The sequence below is a fragment of the Vulpes lagopus genome, chromosome 12 (assembly GCF_018345385.1).
Source record: "Vulpes lagopus strain Blue_001 chromosome 12, ASM1834538v1, whole genome shotgun sequence".
Lineage (NCBI taxonomy): Eukaryota > Metazoa > Chordata > Mammalia > Carnivora > Canidae > Vulpes > Vulpes lagopus.
The window spans coordinates 17,744,502-17,765,189 of NC_054835.1; the positions used below are offsets into that span (position 1 = coordinate 17,744,502).

The window sequence follows — 20,688 nt, forward strand, 5'->3', positions numbered from 1 at the left end:
CTTGGGTTTGAAGCCTCTTTTATTTGTGCCTCAGAGTCAGTCTGGTGCCCCTGGCATCAGGGAAGGAGGTGAGAGGAACAGTTTCTCTTTGTTCTTTTCTTCCATCCCTTTTGTGTCCCTACTCAGCCTCACTGGCTGAGCCAGGAAGTCCAGCCTGAGAGAAGGTGGACAAGGGTGTGCGGTGGGCCCCTGCCCCTAGCGGGGTCTGTGCTTCTCTGGGTAGGTGGGGCGGGGCAGGGGAGAGCCGGGGGTTAGCACCATTGGATGAAGGGTTTTAGAGTCAGCCCCTGGCTGGGGGCAGGTGGGACACACGACCACAGAGGGCTAGCAGCAGCTGGTGGGAAGGGGTGGGGGGTGGTGCCAGGGCCCTGAGCAGGTGAGAGGGCTCCAGGGTGCACCTGCCCAGAAGCGGGGCCAGGGGACAGGGTCTAGTGCTCGCCCCCGGCCCAAATATGTCCCCCCTTTGCCGAGACATCGTGAAGGAACCTGGCCTTGCCCAAACTGGGGGCCACCTTGGGCACCCTCCCTGATCACAAAAGCGTGCCTTGGGGATGGGGACTCCAACCTCTGGCCGCCCAAGGAGAAACTGGGACCACCCTGAGACCCGGGAGGGGTGTGGGGGGCTGGGGAAGCCGGGCACCCCGCTAAGTGCACTTGACGCTGAAATGCCGGGGTGAAGGAGGGCTGGGCCCTTGACGCGCTGGTTTGTGTCTGGGACAAAGCAGCAACGCAGCACGTGGGGAGCTCAGCTGCCCTCCAGGGGTGAAGAGCGGAGATGCAAAGGCTTCACGGACAGTGTCCTACAGTAGGTTCTGAGAGCAGAAAAGGAGGACGGGCCAGAAGGAGCGAGGGATGGGGACACTGCTCCTCTAAGGACCCGGCTCCCCGTCTGGACGGCCTGGCCCCCTCCGACAAGTCTGAGCCCAGGACAGAGTGGTGGGCGTCAGGATACAGCAAAGCAGGGGTACCGGACCGTGCGAGCAGCCTCCGGGGCCCGGGCCGGGCACCCCGTGGCCGCGCAAATCCCTCCCCGTCTGGTGCCAGGTGAGCCTCCGCGCCCCCGAGGCCGCGCCTTCACGGTCCCGGCGGGTACGCGGGCAGCCGGGTACGCGGGCAGCCGAGCGAGTCTCGCTCCGGGGCAGGTCGCGCGGGGCGTGGCCGAGGGCCCGGCAGTGGGCGCTACTGCTCCGTCAGCGAGAGCCGCAGGATGCGCTCCAGCTCCTCCTCCTCCAGGCGCGCGCGCCGCCGCCGCTCCTCCTGCTCCTGGGCCGACAGCTCCATGGCCAGCCGCAGCTGCTCGTCGTAGCTCCGGAACACGTGGCCGCCAGGGCCCGGGCGCGGGCTGGGCCGAGGGCTTGGCACCGACGCTAGGGCCGGGGGCGGCGCGGGCTGGCGCTGCGGCGTGGGCGGGGCGCTCCTGGGGGAACAGACGTTGAGGGTTCTGGAGCGCGCCTGCCCCTATGTCAGGGGGGGCCGGGAGACGGCGTGGAGGCCCCGGGACAGAGGAGGCCTCGCCACCCTCCAGTGGAGGCAACGAGTCCTGCTCCACCTGGCTCCCACCCAGTTGTGACAGATCTCAGTCCCTGCAAAGCCCATCCGCCCAGCTGACGGTAGACGGGCCCATGTGGGCATCATCTAGAACCCCAGCCCCAACCTCCTGCCTGGTAAGGGTCCGAAGGCCTGGAGGCGCTTTCGGAGTACTGCTCAGAGTGAGGAAAGGGTGGGGCGGGAGCCCTCTGCATACCAGTAGGGGCTCTACTGGGGTTACCACGGTTACCACAGTTCCTTGGGCCCCAGAGGAGCTGCCCAGCCATCGGTGTCCGCAGCCACTGGGACAGGATCTGGAGGTGCTCCGTGCATGTGTTATTTCGGGGCAGGGATGATGGGTCAGGACCGGCGGGCACTGACCTGTCCTGTCGGCGGGCCTCGTAGGACATGGGGTGAGTGCCCGGCTTGCTGTTAGTAAGCGCCTCCCAGATGGTGACCTGGAGGGAGGGACCGTGGCCAGTTAGCGAGGGTGGCACTGCAGTCCACCGTCTAGAAGGGCGGCGCAGCGGTGAGCCCGCACCTGGTCATACTCGCTGCCGGCCTCCAGCAGGCTCTGCTGGATGGCGAACTGCAGCAGGTCGTCGTCATCCTCGCGGGTCGCCGCCTCCCGCTGGCCGCCCAGCACACTGTAGCCACGTGGGGCCTCGAACAACGCGGGGGAGATCTCGCAGCCGCGGCACGAGGCTGAGGGCACCAGGTTGGGGGTCAGCGCGCAGCCGGAGGGGCCCACGGCCGGGAGAGGGAGCCGGCCAGTGCTGGGGGGAGGGGTAGGAGGGCAGACACGCAGCTGGGGGAGGTCTCACTGGAGGAACTGGAGCTGCTGACGCTGGAGGAGTCGCTGCCCGGGGAAGGGGTCTCACTGCCAGGGCTGCCCCGCACCGATGGCACCGGCTCATCGCAGCCATTGAGGTTTCCGAAGGTGATGCGAGCGTTGAGGATGTGGAAGATGGGGATTTCTGAGGGGGAAGAAACAGTGGGTGCCACCGCCGACCTTTTCACACCTTAGGCACCCTCAGTCTTTATCCCGTCTAGACCCCACCTGCCCCCAACACACACACACCAGCAGCTGCAAGGAAAGGACGGGTGGGGTCTCACCAATCTTGACTGGGAAACCAGGCGGCAGGCGCAGGGTAATGAAATCCCGGAGCTTGGCGAAAAGCGCATTGCTGACAGCCATGAGGTCAATGATGGGGGCCACCTGCTCACACAGGGACAGGGGATGCTCCTCACACAGCCACAGCTTGGCCTTGAACCTGCCCCCCCAGATCCCAAGGGGTGAGGGGCATAGTAGAAGCCATGGTCTCTTGTACCTTTCTGGAGGGTCCCCCCCCCGCCCTGCCCACCCCTCCCCAGCACCATCAGGGGGCCTCACTTCTGTGTCTTGGTGGTCAGTTCCATGGGGCGGCCCATGTCCCGGTTGCCAAGCTCAAAGTTGGGGTTGAAGTACTCTTCTGCAGTGATGGCAGTGGGGTTGGCTTGGCTCAGAGTCTGAGTGATCAGGGTCTGTACCATATGAAGAGATGCCCATGAGCCCTTCTCAGTCTCTGATGCCAGGTCAACCATTTGATATCACCCCAGGGTGAGCCCCCCTGCCACTGTGGAGCCGACATTGCCCTGGGCAGCATGTAAAGTGGTTCCACATGGGCCACTCTAGGCAGGACGCCTTCCAGGCCTCCTGAGCCACATCCACACCCTTCCATACACGGGGCACCCCAGCACACACTCACCCCATTTTGGGGGCCCCCATGCTGCTCAGCAATTCCCAGGAAGGACTGCAGAGGTGTCTTACAGCCTACAAGAAATGTGGCATCTCAGGGGACATTGCAGCCCTGAGAAATGACAGCACCCAGACCCAGGGAGCAGACTAGGTCTTGGCAGGTCGGGAGGACGGTCGCCCATGTCAAACACTCGGGCACCTGCATCTGGAGGTGATTGAGGACTCCAAGGGACAGGGGCCAGGACCACTACAAGCACAGGAGGGACAGAAGGAGACCTGGGGCTCCAGAGAAACTTTCAAAAGTGTCCATATTGGTGACACTGGACAAAATATACCTGCCTTTGGTGAGCAGTTTTGCGGTGTGCATGTGTGTGCGTGCGTCTTCCTTCAGGCACTTCCATCTTAATTACCTCATTTAGTTCCCCTGTGAGGTAGGAACCATCTTTCTAGACAGACTAACTCATGCCTGGAGAGTCAGGTGTGAGGTCAAGAAGCACAGAGGATCAGTGGCAGGCCCTGTGGCTTACTTCTTAGGATATGCTCCATGAGACTGGGATAGCCAATAAATAGCACATGTGACACTTGCACCTCAAATCCAATGCAGACATTAATTACCAGTTACAGCATTCCTTCCCATTGGGCCCAAATGTTGCCTAGAATCTTCCTGGCTGCACTCCAGGCAGTCACTCTCAATTATTAGCTTTCGGCACTTGAATTGAAACGTGTTTGCATGAATAAACTCTCCTGGCTTTTGCTGGGACGTCACAGGGAAGACTGGGGGAGGTACTCCAGCAGGCGCTGCTTCCTCACACCTCCCCCCATTCCACCTCTGCTTAGTTACCTTTGACCTTGCCCTTGTGCTGTTCTGAAAGGTGCTCTGTCCGGGTCCGGGTGATGAGCTCCACGTTGGATGCCCCATATACCTGGGGACAGAGGAGGAAAGGGCTCAAAGACAATGCTGGTACCCTACCCCCTACCTCCAAGGGCATTATGAACACTTCTTGCAAGGAAGGGGTCCACTAAGGGGATGGCAGAGCTGTTTACTCCAATTATATGAAGTCATTCATCCATTCTCTTATTCATTCAACAAACATTTTGTGAAGAGCCTTTAAGTGCCAGGCACTGAGGCAGGCATCAGGCCACAGTGAACAAGCATGACTAGAGACAACCCTCATCTTTTGAGGTTCACAGCTAGTTGAAGACACAAGAAAATGGACAGTTATAATGCAGCATGAAACACATTCTATGTGTGTGTGTGGCGGGGGGAGAGGGCTGTGGGAACCAAAAGCAGAGGCCTTAACCCAGCCTATGGGGCCAGAGAAGCCTTCCAGGGGGAAACCTTGCAGAGCCATGTCAGTTCCTTCATTCACCAGTGACACCATGTGGCCCCACATGGGTGACAGGGATCCCAGAGTGACCCACACAGTATCCTCAGGTGGTAAGGGCCAGACTTTGGAGCCAGGCCACCAAGGTCTGAACCTCAGCTTTGCCACTGATAGCTATGTGACCCTGTCCAGGTCATGAGACCACTCCAAGCCTGTTTCCTCATCAGAGAATGGGCCAGTGGTGAAGATTAAATGGGATACTGTGGGAAAGGCTCAAGAAACACCTGTAAAATGGGAATACTGACAGCACCTTCCCCAAAGGGTTATTGGGATTGAGTGAGTGTGGGTGTGTACCTGTATTCATACACACATCCAAAGAAAACGGGGACCAGTGCCTCGACCATGAGTACAGTAAGTGCTCGATAAACTCTGGCATCCTCATCAGGTACCTGTTAAGTCTAGTGCCCTTCTCTCCACGCAGCCTTGCCTCTGCACCCCCAAGGGTGGTCAGGAAACCCCTGCCAGCTCCCTAGGCAGGAGTTTGGCGGGCTCTGGTAGCAGGAAGTGGTGGCCTCACCTTGGCTTCATACCCATTCACCATCTCGGTCTTCTCACTGCGCCAGCCCAGGATGCCAGTCTTGTTCCTGGGGAAGCAGGGTGGTCCGGGTGAGGTGGCACCCAGGCAGGCTGGCTCTAGGCTACCAAGGCCATGCCCACTCACCTCTCAAAGGAGATGTTCTTGGTGTCGAGCTGCGTGGTGACGACGGGCGCAGTGAGGCGACTTAGCACCTGCTCCTCGGTGGGCTGGGCAGCAGCCAGCAGCAGTTCACGATCCTGCCCAGCCAGGGCCAGAGTCTCTGTGTACACTACTCGGCGATCATGGTCGATCTCCATGACCACGGCACTTGTGTCTGCCAGCCATGGAACAGCATGGGGGTGTCAGGGGCTTGGGGGAGTGTCTCCAGCCTTCCCACCCTGCCCCCGCCTCCTGCCTGCCTGACCTTGGCCCCTGAAGACGAAGCTGCGGTTCCCTCGCTGCCATGTCATGTGGTCAAAGCCCAAGAGCGTGGTATCTACCCGTAGGTTTTGCCCACTCTTCCACACTTTGTAGGTGTCACTAGGGCAGATCTTGGACACCAAAGGCACTAGGTGGGAGGGAAGGGCAGGAGCAGCTTCAGTTTGCCTGGCCCACCCAACCTGGGCCACCTCAGGGCGTGGGGGGCAGGGTCAATGGTGTGGCTAGGAAAGGACGCAAGAACTGTTGAGAGCAGCCCCTCTCCCAGCTTCCCCCGTGAGAACAGAGACCAGTCGCTCAGATGTAAGCGACCTGAAGTTGGAGACACGTACGTCTCAGCCACTAGCAAGTCCCATTTGTTCATTCATTCAGTCAATCTTCCATCCAGTCTTCCAACAAGTATTTATTAAACACCTACTATGTACCAGGCACTATTCTAGTCCCTGAGGATACAACATTGAACAAGACAGGACCTTTGCCATCTTGGAGCTTACCTTCTAGCAAGGAGTGACAAGTAACCAATACATGAGTGAATCATTACAAAGTGAAGGAAGAATAAGAATGGAATCAAGGCAGTGTCTGAGAAACCTAGCTAAGGAGGTGGCCCTGAGCTGGGAACTAAAAAATGAGAAAGCACGATGGGAAGAGCTATGACAGCAGAACTCCAAGCAGGTGAGCAGCAGGTGCAAAGGCCCTGAGGTGGGAGAATGCCAAGAGGCCCCCCATCAGCCTCCTTACCCCAGCTAGTGAACTCCCATTTCATCTCCACATAGAAGTCCTGGGCCTGGAGAATGAGAAGGAGAGTGCCTGAGCCTGTGCTGGAGACAGGGTTCAAGGGCTACAGTGTAGAGGCCGGGAGGCTAGCCCTCACCTTGCGCAGCTTCTCCAGGAGCACAGGGATGCCCGCCAACCGCTTCACCACCCGCTGGTAGTCCCGGTACCGCAGCACCAGCTGTACCAGCTCCAGGTCCCGGGTACTCACAGCCTCCTGAAGTACTGGGGATTGGGGGGCAATGTCACAGGGCAAGACCCTACCTGGGGCCCCCCTCAGCTAACCAAGGGTGAAGATGCGAAGCCAGGGGACCCTGGCTGTGGGGCTGGAGTGAGCAGGGGTGCCAACCTGTCCAGCCGCTGCGGTTCTCCCTACCCACATCTGCCCCGTGTGCCAGGAGCACACGGGCACACTCGAGGTGTCCCAGAGTGGTGGCCAGGTGCAGGGGAGTCCGCCCGCGGGGATCCAGCTGCTCGATGTCCACCTGGAGGAAGAGGTGAAGATGTACCCTGGTCACTTCTGGGGCAGCCTACCTGAGCCAAACAGCCTCTAGATGGGCAGCAACCACCCCACTGCCCTGCCTTGCCCACCTTACAAGGCAATGGAAGAGTCAGACACCATGAGTGGGGGTTAGGTGGGTTGCAGGACAGAGCAGGAGGCAGCTCTGAGAAAGGAAGGACCTTCCTCCTTTCTTGTCCACCTAAGCCTCCTGGCTGGGTTTGCTCCCCCAAGGCTCCATAGTGGGCTGTCTGTGAAGAGTAAGCCTAGTGTTGAAGGCTGGTCTAGAGAAGCTGTTGGCCAAGGAGGGCACTTGAGGCAGGACCCAGCCTGCAGGTCCAAGGTCACACCTTCAGGAAGTGCTATCAATTTAGATCATTGACATTATCACTGAGTGATAAACAATTACTGTAATAGATTGATGAGAATGAAAGAATACGTTCATGGTACAACTTTAAGCCCATGTCCTGGGACACCTGGGTAGCTCAGCGGTTGAGCATCTGCCTTCAGCTCAGGGCGTGATCCGGGATCCGGGATTGAGTCCCACATTGGGCTCCTTGCATGGAGCCTGCTTCTCCCTCTGCCTGTGTCTCTGTCTCTCTCTCATTGTCTCTCATGAATAAATAAAATATTAAAAAAAAAAAAAATCCCATGTCCTTTGCCTGTAAAACACTATGTATAAACTTTTTTTTTTTTTTTACAAGTTCTATTACTGTTTTGTGAATAGCATGATTAACTGTATGAGATTTCAGTTGGGTGATAAAAACATGTTTGTTAAACATAAATATTTAAATATATTCCAGGAGTCTAAGAACCTCTAGCTAAATACAATATACTGTTCACATGCATATAACTCCTCATCTCCTTCCTCAAAATTGATGAAAATGCCAGTCAAAGGCTTCTACTGCAACCATGATGAGATAAACTGAAATCACCCTCCCATAAACAGAAAACTACTGCTTCAAAATACATGAAATAATTGTTTTCAGACAGTAGGCAACAAGTAGTCCAAGAGTGTGATCCCTGAAGTTAAGAGAAACAAACAACGTAGGCCCTGTGATTGCCTACATCTTTACCTGGAGGAACATTCTAGAAAGCAATTCAGGGAAGGGAATCTCTAGCAGAGCATGGGAGTCTTACTAAGGAGTTGAGGAGACAAAGTTGCAGGACAGAGTTCCAAGAAGGAGTGAGCTATGCAAACAAACAGCTCCAGAAATCTGCATGGGGTTCCTCCAAGTCTTTGCTGAATATTAAACTTTGCCTGTGTAGAGTGAAACTCAACATTAGACAGAAAATGAACAATAAGCTGGTAAATTCTCCGCACTCATGTCTCAGGGCAGGAAGACCTTTAAGCTCTAACCTGCTAGAGTGGAGAGTCCTTGTTCACCCAGGGTATTCCACAGAGACCCAAGAATGGTTATGCCTTAGTAGTAGGGCTAAACTATCCTAAGAGAAAAGGCTTACCTAATCCAATCTGACAAAAATGAAAAATAATCTCAAAAGGATCAAACTGATTCACAAGTAACTTAACTTAGAACAAAGCCTACCACTCTTTAAGGAAAGACAATAAATTCCAGGTGCTTAACGTGACAATGCTTGCAATATCTAATATCCGGTTACAAACTGCTAGAAAAAAAACTACTAGCCATGCAAAGAAGTAGAAAATATGACCCATAATCAGGAGAAAACTCATTTAATAGAAACATATTCAGAAATGATAAAGATGGGGTGCCTTGGTGGCAGAGTCAGTTTAAGTGTCGGACTCCCAGTTTCAGCCCAGATCATGATCTCAGGGTCATGAGATCGAGCCCCATATCAGGTTCCCCACTGAGCACGGAGTCTGCTTGAGATTCTCTCTCCCTCTGCCTCTGCCCCTCCCACCCATGCTCTCTCTCTCTAAAATAAATAAATAAATAAATCTTTAAAAAATGATAAAGATGATGAATGGCTCAGTGCACTAATGATTTTTCAGAAAAACATGAACACAATATTCATAAAGAAAGAATAAGAGATAAGTATCTGAAATGAAAAAATTCACTGGATAAAAGAATAGACACTACAGAATTAAAAAAAAAACTCAATGAACTTGAAGATACAACAACAAAACTGTAGCACATAGAACAGAAATGGAGCACAGAGGAGGAAAATAGTACTGAAAAACCTCCAAAGAGCCTCAACAATCTATGTGACACTATAAGGAATTCTAACATATTTGGGTTTTTTTAAGAGTTTTTTTAAAGATTTTATTTATTTATTCATGAGAGACACAGAGAGATATTCTAACATATTTGTAATTGGAGTCCCAGAGGATAGGATAAGGAAGTAGGAGAATAAGAAATTTAAAGATATAACATTATCTCTTTAAAATTTAAAGAGGGGGCACCTGGGTGGCTCAGATGATTAAGCATCTGCCTTTGGGGTCCTGGGATCGAGCCCCACATTGGGCTCCCTGCTCAGTGGGGATCCTGCTTTTCCCTCTCCCTCTGCCCTTTTCCCCTGCTTGTGCTCTCTGCCTCTCTTTCTCTCAAATGAATAAATAAAAAAAATCTTAAGAAAAAAGTGTAGACTACACTTGGCAGAGCTACACTTTAAAAAGTAAAATAAATAAAATAAAACAAATTTAAAGAAATGACATTAAATATTTTTCCAAAAAAATTGTTTTTAATTACTGTAGGGGCACCTGGGTGGCTCAATCAGTCAAGCGTCTGCCTTCAGCTCAGGTCATGGTCCCGGAGTCCTGGGATCCAGTCCTGCATCAGGCTCCCTGCTCAGTGGGGAGCCTGCTTCTCCCTCGCACGCTGCAGGTCCTTTGCTTGTACTCTCTCTGTGTCAAATAAATAAAATCTTTTAAAAAAATTACTGTAGGAGGTTGAATGGTGGTGTCCCCCCAAAATATACATCTATACCCTAACCCCAGAACCTGTGAATGTGACCTTTTTTGGAACATGGGTCTTTCTCTTTTTAAGATTTTGTTTATTGGGCATCTGGGTGGCTCAGTGGTTGAACATCAGCCTTCAGCTCAGGTCATAATCCCAGGGGTCCTGGGATTGAGTCCCGTATCGGGCTCCCCACTGGGAGCCTGCTTCTCCCTCTGCCTGTGTTTCTGTCTCTCTCTGTCTCTCATGAATAAATGAATAAAATCTTTAAAAAAAGAAACCTTCTTTGGAAAATAAGGAGGCAATCTCTTCTTCCTTTGAATTAGCTCTCTCAGCATAGGTGTCTCCCTCTGCCTGTGTCTCCACCTCTCTCTCTGTGTCTCTCATGAATAAATAAATAAATAAGTTTTTAAAAAATATTTTATTTATTTATTTATTTGAGAGAGAGAGAGATATCAGACACGCATGTGTAGGATGGGGGTGGAAGGGCAGAGGGGAAGAGGGGAACAAGCAGGATGAGTGCAGAGCCTGACACGGGGATCAATCTCATGACCCTGAGATGATGGCCTGAGCAGAAACCAAGAGCCGGCTGCTTAACCAACTGAGCCACCCAGGTGCCCCAGAACATGGGTCTTAGTGGATGAGATTAGAGTTAAGGCTCTCAAGATGAGATCACCCTGGATCATCCAGGTGGGCCTTAAATCCAATCAGATGCCCTTATAAGACACAAAGGAGAGATCCATGAAGAGAGAAGTCGCATGTAAAGAGGAGGCAGAGACTGAAATTATGCAGCCACAAGTCCAGAGATGCTTGGAGACACTAGAAGCTGGAAGAGGCAAGGGAAGGTTTTCTCCTGGAGCCTTTGGATGAGTGAGGTCCTGCTGACTCCTTGAGTTTGGACTCCCAACCTCCAAAACAATGGGAGAATACAATGTTGTTGCTTGAACCCATCCAGTCTGTGGTCATTTTTTTGCACAAACTAACACAATTATAAACCCACAGAAACAAGAAATTTAACGAATTCCAAGCAAGACAAACACCAAGAAAACTACACCAAGGCCCACCATAATCAAGTGCTGAAACTGGCAATAAAGAGAAAATCTTAAAATAATTTTGAGAAATGAGATGCACTATGAAGACTACAGGAAATACCGAATCCTTCTCAAGGGAAACTGTGCAAGCTAGAAAACATTACCATGAAATGTTTAAAGTGCTGGGGTAAGAAAATGTTGACCTAGAATTCTCTGTCCTGTGAAAAATATCCTTCAGAAATGAAGGGGAAATAAAGACTTTTGTGGACAAACAAAAAAAGCTAAGAGAATTTATCACCAGAAGACATGTAAGAAATGTTAAAGGAAGTTACTCAAGTGGAAGGAAAATGTTAACAGATGAAAACTTAAATCCATACAGAGGAATGAGGAGTGCCCCAAAAGGAAAAATTGTGAGTCAGTATGAGAATGTCAATAAAATATTTAAAACCTGCATGAGTAAAGAGAAGAGATGTTAGCAGGTAAGAAACGATAACACATCTTCAGAATGTGGAAAGTGGTTGGGGCATCACAATGGGCTTAAGGGAACAGAAGGTACTAGAACCCAAGCATTCACATAGGGGAACCCCAATGCGTGTCAGGCAGGATCACCCTCGAAATGTCCAGAAGGTGCATGCAGCAGGAATGGCAGAGGTGTGAGTGAGGCTCAGAGCTAAATACAGGGGAGTTGGTTAAAACTCAGAACCCCTGATCCCCTCCCCAATCTTATAAAACTGGCAGATGCCCCTTCCCCTCCATAGGATGCCAGTTCCTCTGTAGAAACTGAGCCTGTGAAGCACTGGATTTGGGGACACTGGCCTGAGGATGAGGTCATGGGGCTAAAGAGTGAAAGGCCAGTCTCTTCCCTGCCTCAGGTCCTTAAGTACTGACAGCCCAACAGTACACACCACTGCCCCATCCCACCCCTAGCAGGACACTGGAGGATTCTTCTCTGGAGAAACTAGAGGCACCAAAGACCTCTGGGTACAGACAAATGGGGATCCTACAATAAGCAAGCCAGCTTGCCAGCCAACCGTGCTATAGTAGTGATTGACCATCAATAAGTTCCACACCCCCATTCTATTTTTTAATATTTATTTATTTGAGAGAGAGAGAGAGAGAGAGAGAACAAGTGGGGGAGGGGCTAGAGGGAGAGAGAGAGAGAATCGTAAGCAGACCCCCACTAAGCACAGAGCCTGACGCAGGGCTCGATCTCATGACCTGGAGATCATGACCTGAGCCAAAACCGAGCCAGACACTTCACCAACTGCACCACCCAGGTGTCTCTCCACACCCCCATTCTTAAATATGCCCCAACAGCCAAGTGTGACTGGACATTTGAGGAAAGCCACCAACACAAAAGATACAAAAACATGCAAATAGATGCTAAAAACCTAAAGGAAATACTATCAAAGCAGGAGCCCGAAAAAAAATTTCTGGAAGGAAAACAGTAATTTCTATCCTCAGAAATATATGAAAAGATACCTGAATTCATGAAACAAAATGAGACATCCCAACTTCCTGCCACTTCTCATCTTTCCCTTGCCTTCTTCACTCCAGCCACCCCTGGACAGCTACACCTGCCCCAAACCTCTCCCCATAGGAAATATTACCTCAGTTTGCTCTCTTTTTTTTTTGACAAAAACAAACAAACCCTTTTTTGTTTGTAATTATCTTTATCACTTCCTTTTCTCTCACCTTCCATATCTGATCCATCAGCATGGACCTGACCTTATGGGCCCCACCTTCAAAACAGATCCAGACTCTTCTCGGTTTTCATCACCTTGATGCTACTATCCTGGTAGCAGCCACCCTCTCTCACCTTGGTGCCCAGTGACCTCCTTATTGGTCTTTTCACTCCTTCCTTGGGTCTTAGGTCTGGTCCCCACATGACCCATCACAGCCTCCATCATCCTGTGAAATGTTCCTCAGGTTCTGACACCCTTTAGCTCAAAACTTTCCCTTAGCTTCCCATCCTTTTTAGAATAGAATCCAACATCCCTGGGCATCTCTTTGAACTCATGTGCTCTTCCACTTCTCCTCCAAAGTCCACTCTGCTGGATACCCTAGGCAGCCACTGTGTTTTCTCCCTCACTTCATTCAGGTGGCCACTCAAATGTCATCTCCTTAGAGAGACCTGCCCTTTCAACCCATCTTAAATGACAAGTGCTATTTATCTGCCGCCACTGCTCCTGCTTTAGTTCTCTTCTGACATTAGATTGCTTGTTCATTTTTCCATGGTCTCCCTCACCTAGACTGTAAGCCACACAAAGGGAAAGTCCCTGGGTGTTTTGTTCAAAGCCACGTCCCCAGTCTCTAGACGGTGCCTGGCACATAACTGGTGCTTAATAAATATTTGTTCAACAAATGCATGAATGACTAAGTTTAAGGGACACGGGGAGGGGAAGGCAATATAATGTAAAATTGATAAACCAATAAATAGTTGTAGACATATATTGTTTGTAATTATGGAGGTAAATAACAGAACGGCCTAGAGTTCAAAGTGGTCACCTCTAGGGAGTGAGAGAGGTGGGGAGGGCTGGAGCGAGGGCTACTGCTTTTCATTCCAAGCCTCCAACAACAGCTACATATATATTTTTTAAAACATGAGAATGAACTCCTTTGTAAAAAAACCAAAACATTTTAAATAATTTAAGTAATTTATATAATTTTTACAGTCCTGTGTTGGCATTTCTTCATTGTTTACTTTGAATTTTTAAAGTAGGTTCCACGCCCAATCTGGGGCCTGAACTCATGACCCTGGGATTAAAAGTCACAAATTCTACAAACTGAGCTGGCTAGGTGCCCCCATTTCTTCATTTTTAAATATATTAGGAAGCTTGGGGGGAAAAAAAAAAGTGTGCCTGGCCTGAGTGGCCCTCTGAGCCATGGCTTAGAAATCTGAGTGCCCCCACACACACACATACTCCCCTACAGCAGCTCCCCACAGAGAAGGGAGACCACTAGTTACTCTTTACCTATTATGGGATGGGTGAGCCCTTCAGTGTCCAACCTAGGTGGGCCCTGAGTCCTGGGGGGGAGTAGAGGATCCACAGCCCCTAGGAAGTCAGGAATGGTTTCCCCTGGGGCTGCAGCTGAGCCATCTACACGTCCCACCAGCCCTGCCCAAGAGGCTGTTGCTGCTGCTGCTAACAAGGCTCCAGGGAATGACAGGGCATCCCGCCCAGCCCAAGTTCCAGATGAGGCCTGCTACTCTCCCCTTTGGGTGCCTCACCTCTAGGCCTCAGAGAGAGGCTGGCATGGCTAGAGCTGGGCAGTCCTGCCCCTCCCTACCTCCACTCCTTGGGAGCTCTCCCCAGGGTTTTGTAGTTTCCCAGGGCCAGTGGACACCCAGCCAACCCCCAAAAAGCTCTCCCAAGCTGCCCAAAGCAGGCCCTGCAGTGGAAGTGGCACCCTGCCCCTGGGCCCAGGTAGAATTTATCCATTTCCTCGGCAAAGGCCTGCAGCCATTTCATTGCTGGGAGTGAAAAGGTTTCCCTGAAACCTAACACAAGAGAATGAAACCCTAGGCCCACAGCAGGCCCCAGCTGGAGTCAAAAGCAGGGCCGGGGAGGGGGGGGGGGCGTGGAGGGGGTGTCTGTTGACCTCCCTGGGCAGAGGGACTCCCTGCTTCCATTCCGGCACACACCTAGACACTCACACACATGTGAACAGGTGCCACAGGAAAACGGCTTCATACTCCTTTTGCCTCCATGCTCCGGGCACATGTGCTCCCCTAGATGTACCAGCACCTGCATGCTCAGCCACCCTCTGGATCTGCAAGTGTCTACTGATGTGCAACACACACGTTTGTAGCCAGCATATCTGCACATGCATATCCCTCGAAGCCACAGGCACTAGCAGGGTGTTTTGCAAACTTGTTTAACAGCAGAACACTTTGTTTAGATGAAATCTTACAAGGACACACCAAAGTGTACAGCTGGAAGAGAAAGGTGATGGGCACAGAGCCTTGTATGCTCAGCCTTGTTCTCCTTTCCCTGCTCCCTTGCCTCCCCTACCCCCAAGGAGGACAACCAGAGTCTGGGGTACTCACTGCTTCCCAGCCTTCCCACCAGGTAGGCCTGAGCTCACTCAAGGGTCAGAGAGGCCAGATGCTTCCTCAAGGTGGGTGAGGGCAGCACTTGCGGACTATTGTCCCATGCGGCCCCTCCCCTGCTTCCCAGACACATTGGTTTTGGTTTCTAGGTCTTGTGGGTCCCTCTCCTGAGCTTCCCAACTCATCAGATGTGGGACTATTTTAGAGAGAGAGGGGATCACAGGTGCTCCAGGACACACCATGTACCTTGGGTGGGGCAGCCTCTGTCTGAGCATCTGGGGCCCCCACAATCCAATCTTTCCTGCCTATAGGTCAGGAGGGTGAACGGAGGCAATCAGAGAGGAGGACCATGATGGAGGCAGCCCTAGGAAAGAAAATGTTTCCTTGGGAACCTAGTCTGGCCCCCTCCAGAGTGTCTGTTGCCAGGGGAAGAACCTTGCTCCCCTTGGCCCTCCCACAGGGAGCTTTACAGCCTAACCTCCACCTCCCAACCCCCAGGGACTAGTGGGGACTTGTGACTCAAGAACACAGCCAGCTGACCCAACCTCAGGGCTTCACCAGCAAGGGGAAACTGGCACATCCACTGGCCTGCAGCCCCCGGCCCCCTCCCAACCTGGCATCCTGTGTATGACAGGAAACAGGGCACCCAACAATCATTATACTGCTGGGTACCAGCTAGGGGTAGTCACAGACCCTCCCCTTCACCAAAACACCTGATGAGCACCTCCCATCTCCCCACCACTCCCTGCTTCCAGCCCCAAAAAAGAACTGTGGGGGTGGGGGGCGCTGAGCAAAGCCAACAAACCTGCTCCAAAGCCTGCCTGCCAGGTCATCCCCTTCCCCAGCCTGCCAGCACTGCCCATTCTGCCCATGGGAGGGCCTCTGTGGGGCTTTCTTGGAGTGTAGGAGAGGCAGCTATGCAATGAGGACCAGGGAAACCCAGCTGCTGTGTGCTTAAGGAAAGCCTGCATATTTTCTGTGACAGTTGGTGCTAAGAAGACCAGAGATCAGGAAACCCCTGCTGGGATGCCTAGGGCATAAGGGGCTTCATTATGATGTTAGGTGGCTGCCCCCTGGCCCATCCCCTGCAGGAAAGGGCTGTATTGGGGGGGCCCTCGGCTCTCCCTGGGACCCTGAGTAGTACACATTTGGATTCAAGGGCCACTCTGGGTCAGTCCTAGAGTAGAGATACATCCAGGGGCCTCTCTCACGCAGACAGACTGGCATTCCTTTTCTCGGCACCCTTGGAGCAAAAGAGAGGACTGGGCCTCACTCCTTTGTGGTTGAACAAGGGTTAACATCAACCAGTCTCTGACATTCCCCGCTATACTGCTATCCTGGATCAGGCAGGCAGCATCCCTTTCAAGGAAACACTAGCCCAGCAGGGAAGTGCAGGTGAGTGGGTGAGGACAAGGGTGAGGCCCGAGTTTCCGTGGCAACCAGAGAGAAAGAGAAACACACATGCAGCGGGGTCCAGTGCTTCCCCCCCACCCCCCCAGTCTCGCTCCAGCAAGATGGCTGACTTGAGTATTGTCACTCAGAGAGGCCTAGGTGAGAGTCTTTTCTCCTAGGGCATTTTGCCTCTCTCTGATCTCAGCAAGGAGAGAACCACCCACCCCTCAGACAAGAGAGTGCAACGGAGACGTTCTGGAGATTCAGCCACTCGCCTTCTGCCTAACAATCCTTGGACCAATCATCAATCACTCCATCAGGAAGTTCCTCTCAGATTAGATTTAAATCCCTCCAGCTGTAACCTGTGTTGAAAGCTTGTCTTCTTTGGCCCTCAAGGAAGAGAAACAGTAAAGAGTCAGAAGAGACTGGATTGTCTTAGCACCCAGCACATCACACTACTCCCTGTTCACACTCGCATCACCAAAACAGGGGCTCTTTGAGAGCAGGGGATGTGCCTGGTTTGTTCATCTTCGTCCCCCAGGAGTACCTATCACTCAGGCCTCGCTTCCTTTATCAGGGCTGTATGGCTGCAAACCACTTCCTTTATGATGGACAGACAGAGGCATGGTCCGAGAAGCAACTTGGAGTGCCCTTGTCTAAGCAGAGGTAGAATGTAGGTAGATATACCAGCCAGCTCAGAGGCTGGAGGTTCAAGTCACCCCAACAGTTCCTAGGGCTACTCTGCAGAGGCAGATGCTTTGTTGCTCTGAGGGTTGAGTGATGGACTTCAGAGACTCTCTGACCCTCACCTTGCTCTCTAGCTCACTTGTCCTTTGGGAAGCTCCTCAAACTGAACTTCCTGTGACTCAGGAAGTGGCCCTCAAAAGGCATATTCCCCAAGGGGACAACTCCTGAACGAACCACTCCCATGCCCCCAGGGTCTTGGGATCTGGGCCAAGTCTGCAGGCCTCAACTTGAGGCAAACCAGGGCAAGGGCAGGCTGGGCCCAGCTCTGGCTCCAGCTTCCCCACCCTGGACGGTGAGTTGTCCATACCCCAAACGCCCGTCTGTGGCCTGGGGACCAAAGGCAGATTTGAGAGCTACCTGTGAACTGGGCCTGCTTTGGTCCTGAAGAATGACCGAAAGACCCCATCCCTCAGCCTGTCTTCTGGGAGGCCACCACCCAGCCAAAGCCGGCAGACCCGCCCGTCCTCACTGACTGGCAGGAACCAGGGAGCCCGCTCTGTGTAAAGAACCTCAAATCCTTCCTGCAGCCAGTGGCCCCTGGCTTCCTCGGCGCCCAGGAGCCAGGCCCCAGCACCAGAGGGCAGGAGAGCTCCTTTCAGCACCTGGACAAGGCCCTCTGGGCGGTCCCAGTGGGGGGCGGGGAGGGTCTCTTTCTTCGCTCCCCAAGGCAGAGGGCGCTGGGGTCTGAGGATCCAATCCGAGCAAACAGATGCAGCGCTCAGCCCGAGGGTAGAGGGCACTGGGTGGGGCCGGGATGCCCGCGAGTGTCACCGCCTGGTCTCTGATCCCTGACCTGTGACCCCCTCCCGAGGCAGGCCTTGCCCACCTCCGCACACTCGCGCGGGAGGTGTCGCCGCTCGGCTGCTCCGTGGACTCTCCCACCACATGGAGCACAGCCCCGAGCCGGCAGCCCCCCCCGGAGCCCTCCGCCTCGGCCGAGGAGGGGCGCCGCGTCCCCGACCCCAACCCGGGAGGGTCCCAAGCACGTGCGCCCCCCTCCCCCGTCCCAGCCCGAGCGGAGCGGGCGGGGGCCGCTCCCATCACCCTCACCCGGTCAACAAGCACAAAAGCCGCGGCTGGGAACAAAGAAGCTCTGCAAACTCGCCAGGGAGGCGGGACAGCCCGCGCCGCGCCCCCTCCCCACACCCGGCGGGCGTGCCCGGCCGTGGGGTCCCCGCGGCGCCCCGACGGCGCCCCTACCTGGCCCGCGCGGACCTCTTTCTCCAGCTCGCGGTGGCGGTTGTGCCACACGAGGTAGTGCAGCGGGTACTTGCCCTCGGGCCCCTTCCTGGCGGAGGCGTTGGCTGGGATCATCGCCCGCTCCTCATGCCGGGGCCGCGGCGCCCGGCCGGGGAGGGGGGACGGCGCCGGAACCGGGGCCCGGGGCCGCGGGGCGGGGGGCCGGCGCTGCCTGCTCGCAGGGCTGCGGCTCGGGCATGTGCGAGCGGCGCCGGCGGGCGGGGGCGGCGCGGGCCGCGGGCGTCCTCGCGAGGCGGTGGCGGGCGGCGCGGAGAGGCCCCCACCCGCCCGGGGAGGGAGCGGGCGCTCGGCGGCGCGGCGCGGACTCGCGCCTCACCTCCCACACCCCCGCACACAAAGACGCCGCTCGGCGGAGGGAGCAGGCGCCCGCAGCGGGCGTGGGGGCGCACGGGGCGCGAACCCCGGGGACGCCGCCGCAGGGACGCGCGCCCGCAGCCCCCGGCTCCCTGCAGCTGCATTGCCCGGCCCTCAGCCCGAGCGGCCGGCGAGAGATGCGGGGATGTGGGGGAGAGGGGAGGGGGACCCGGGTGCCCGGGGCAGAGCTTGTGGTAGCCCGGCCCCGTGGCATCATGGGGCATGTAGTCCGCCTCGTGAAACTGCGGGCGGCGGGTGGCCGGAGAGGGTCCCACACTGTCCCCGCCCCCGCCCCCGCCCCCGCCCCCGATCCCGTGAGAGGGTGGGGAAGGGAGTCAGGCCCGGCCGGAACCGAGACAGTGTCCTGACGCCGCGGGCTGGACTGGGGTGCACCCCCACCCACAGGCGGTTTGCATTTCGCTGAGGAGGGAAGGGGCCACAGGCCTTGCTCTGGCATTAGAGGGCTCAGGAAGGTGCGGCCTTGAGGATTGAGTTTGGGTCCCGGTGGAACGTGAGGAGGGATCCAGATTCCAAGGAGAGTGACTGATGGAGGGAGCTCCTGAGAAAGGTGCGGGATATTAGTACCAAAGGTCGCCAGAGCAACTAGGGATCTATCTATCTGGCATGGTGAAGTATTATGTAGGAGTCTTCCCTGCCCTATTAGAAAATTAAATTCCCCCCCAAAAAAAAATTAAATCCCATCTTCCACACTTGACATTACAAAGGGAATGACCACGAATGCTGGAAGGACAGTCCCCTCCCGCTATGTGCTGTCCTCTGCAAGGACCAGAGTGGGGCTGGGCGGAGAAAGCAGCAGGTGGCAGCTTAACCACCTCCACCCGGTTGTGGTCCCCTCGGGAGAGGAAGTGACTGATTGCAGAGAAGACCTCCTTCCTGATAACCCCAGGGCAGACAGATCCTTCCAGAAGCGTCCCTGAAGACGCTGTAGTAAAAGTGTAATTGACCTCGGGGGTTGCCTATTGCAGGGACTGGAAGCACCTAGAGGCGTGGCCCAGTCCCTGGAGGGAGGAGGGATTGGGATCCTAAACCAGAGTTCGAATTCCTCCTTACTAACCGCCTAGCCGTAGGCAAATTGCTTAAATTTTCTGTCTTCTCAGACCACTCACCTCGAAATCAGACTCCAAATACTACCTACTGGGGTGAGCTAAGGATAGTAACTGCCCTGAGAAACAGCGCATCCGGCCCGCAACCGGGTGGACCGAGACAGGTGGCAGGACCGGGCACTGTGCCTTCCTGAGTCCACCTTAGAACAGGACAAGAATTAGGGATTCCATACCAGCCCTACTTAGAACAATCCAAGAAATGTTTGTGTGGGAGGTGCTAGCAAAAGCTTGCAAACTCTCCGCGCCTCTCTCAGGTTTCTTTGTGTGGTCTTCTCTCCTTCCTCCTCCACGCCCTGCGGTGCCAGGCCCAGGCGGGAAAGGATAAAGGAGGAACGGACTGCCTCGCCCCTTTCTCCAGCCTGGGAGGAGCCAGCTGGCGGCGTCTCGGGCAACCTGGAACCGCTGCCCACCTCCACCACGAGGGGTCAGCAGAGTGTTGTGGCTGCAGCCGGAGTTGGGGAAGGGGCTGGGGCGGGGGAGGGACGGCTAGGAGTGGCCAGAAGAATGCCTGTACGTTTGTTTCCTCATTAAATTGTTTTTAGAACCTTGTCTCATATTTCTTTTTCTACTGTCCTGCTTCCTGAGGTGGAGACGTCTCCAGAGGGAGATCCCGGAACCCTTTTATCCCTAGTCCCGGGCCCAGAAGCTCCGCAGTGGCGGGGCTGGGGTCTTCCGGAACAAAGTTTAGAGTGTGGCTCCTTGCCTGGGCCACTCCCAGGTAGTCCCCGGGCCAGCCCGGAGGTAGAGCTGGCGGGCGGGAGGGGGCGACGGGGTGAATCATTCTTCCCCTGAAAAGTGTTGGGGTTCTGGGAGAGGGGGAGCTCGGCCAGGATTGGGGGACCTATGCCCTTAGCAGCCGGGTCTCTTTGCCAGGCGGCCCTAGACCAAACCCAGGTCGCCTTTCCTCGGGTCTGCGCCCTCCAGCTGCCACGTGCTCGAGACGCGCCCACACAGCAGAGAAACAAAGACAGCCAA

The 20,688-nt window shown here is 54.5% G+C and overlaps 1 protein-coding gene across 5 annotated transcripts; it reads right to left on the reverse strand.

Annotated features, from left to right (window-relative positions):
- Position 1: 1 nt before the first annotated feature.
- On the reverse strand, positions 2 to 18,735 carry ANKRD13B (ankyrin repeat domain 13B). Of its 5 annotated transcripts, none has more exons than XM_041726343.1 (15): positions 18,176 to 18,735; positions 6,726 to 6,861; positions 6,477 to 6,601; positions 6,344 to 6,389; positions 5,592 to 5,735; positions 5,312 to 5,501; positions 5,168 to 5,234; positions 4,107 to 4,188; positions 3,276 to 3,340; positions 2,921 to 3,051; positions 2,644 to 2,801; positions 2,352 to 2,504; positions 2,069 to 2,232; positions 1,909 to 1,985; positions 2 to 1,417 (listed from the first exon to the last, which is right to left on the reverse strand). In XM_041726343.1, exons 1-15 carry the CDS (start codon positions 18,287 to 18,289, stop codon positions 1,180 to 1,182), a joined length of 1,890 nt encoding a protein of 629 aa, XP_041582277.1. In that variant the 5' UTR covers positions 18,290 to 18,735; the 3' UTR covers positions 2 to 1,179. The 5 variants fall into 5 exon arrangements, with proteins under 5 accessions (XP_041582277.1, XP_041582279.1, XP_041582276.1 ...); XM_041726345.1 differs by having other exon boundaries at positions 1,234 to 1,417; positions 2,644 to 2,746; XM_041726342.1 differs by having other exon boundaries at positions 1,321 to 1,985; positions 18,191 to 18,735.
- Positions 18,736 to 20,688: the final 1,953 nt, after the last annotated feature.

Excerpts from the sequence above, each read along its gene's own strand:
- ANKRD13B (XM_041726341.1), bottom strand. The coding sequence starts at position 18,289 with ATGATCCCAGCCAACGCCTCCGCCAGGAAGGGGCCCGAGGGCAAGTAC. Across the intron at positions 2,747-2,920 it reads CTGACCACCAAGACACAGAA|GTGGCCCCCATCATTGACCT; the intron begins GTGAGGCCCCCT and ends CTGTGTGAGCAG. Across the intron at positions 2,505-2,643 it reads TGGTTTCCCAGTCAAGATTG|AAATCCCCATCTTCCACATC; the intron begins GTGAGACCCCAC and ends CTTCCCCCTCAG.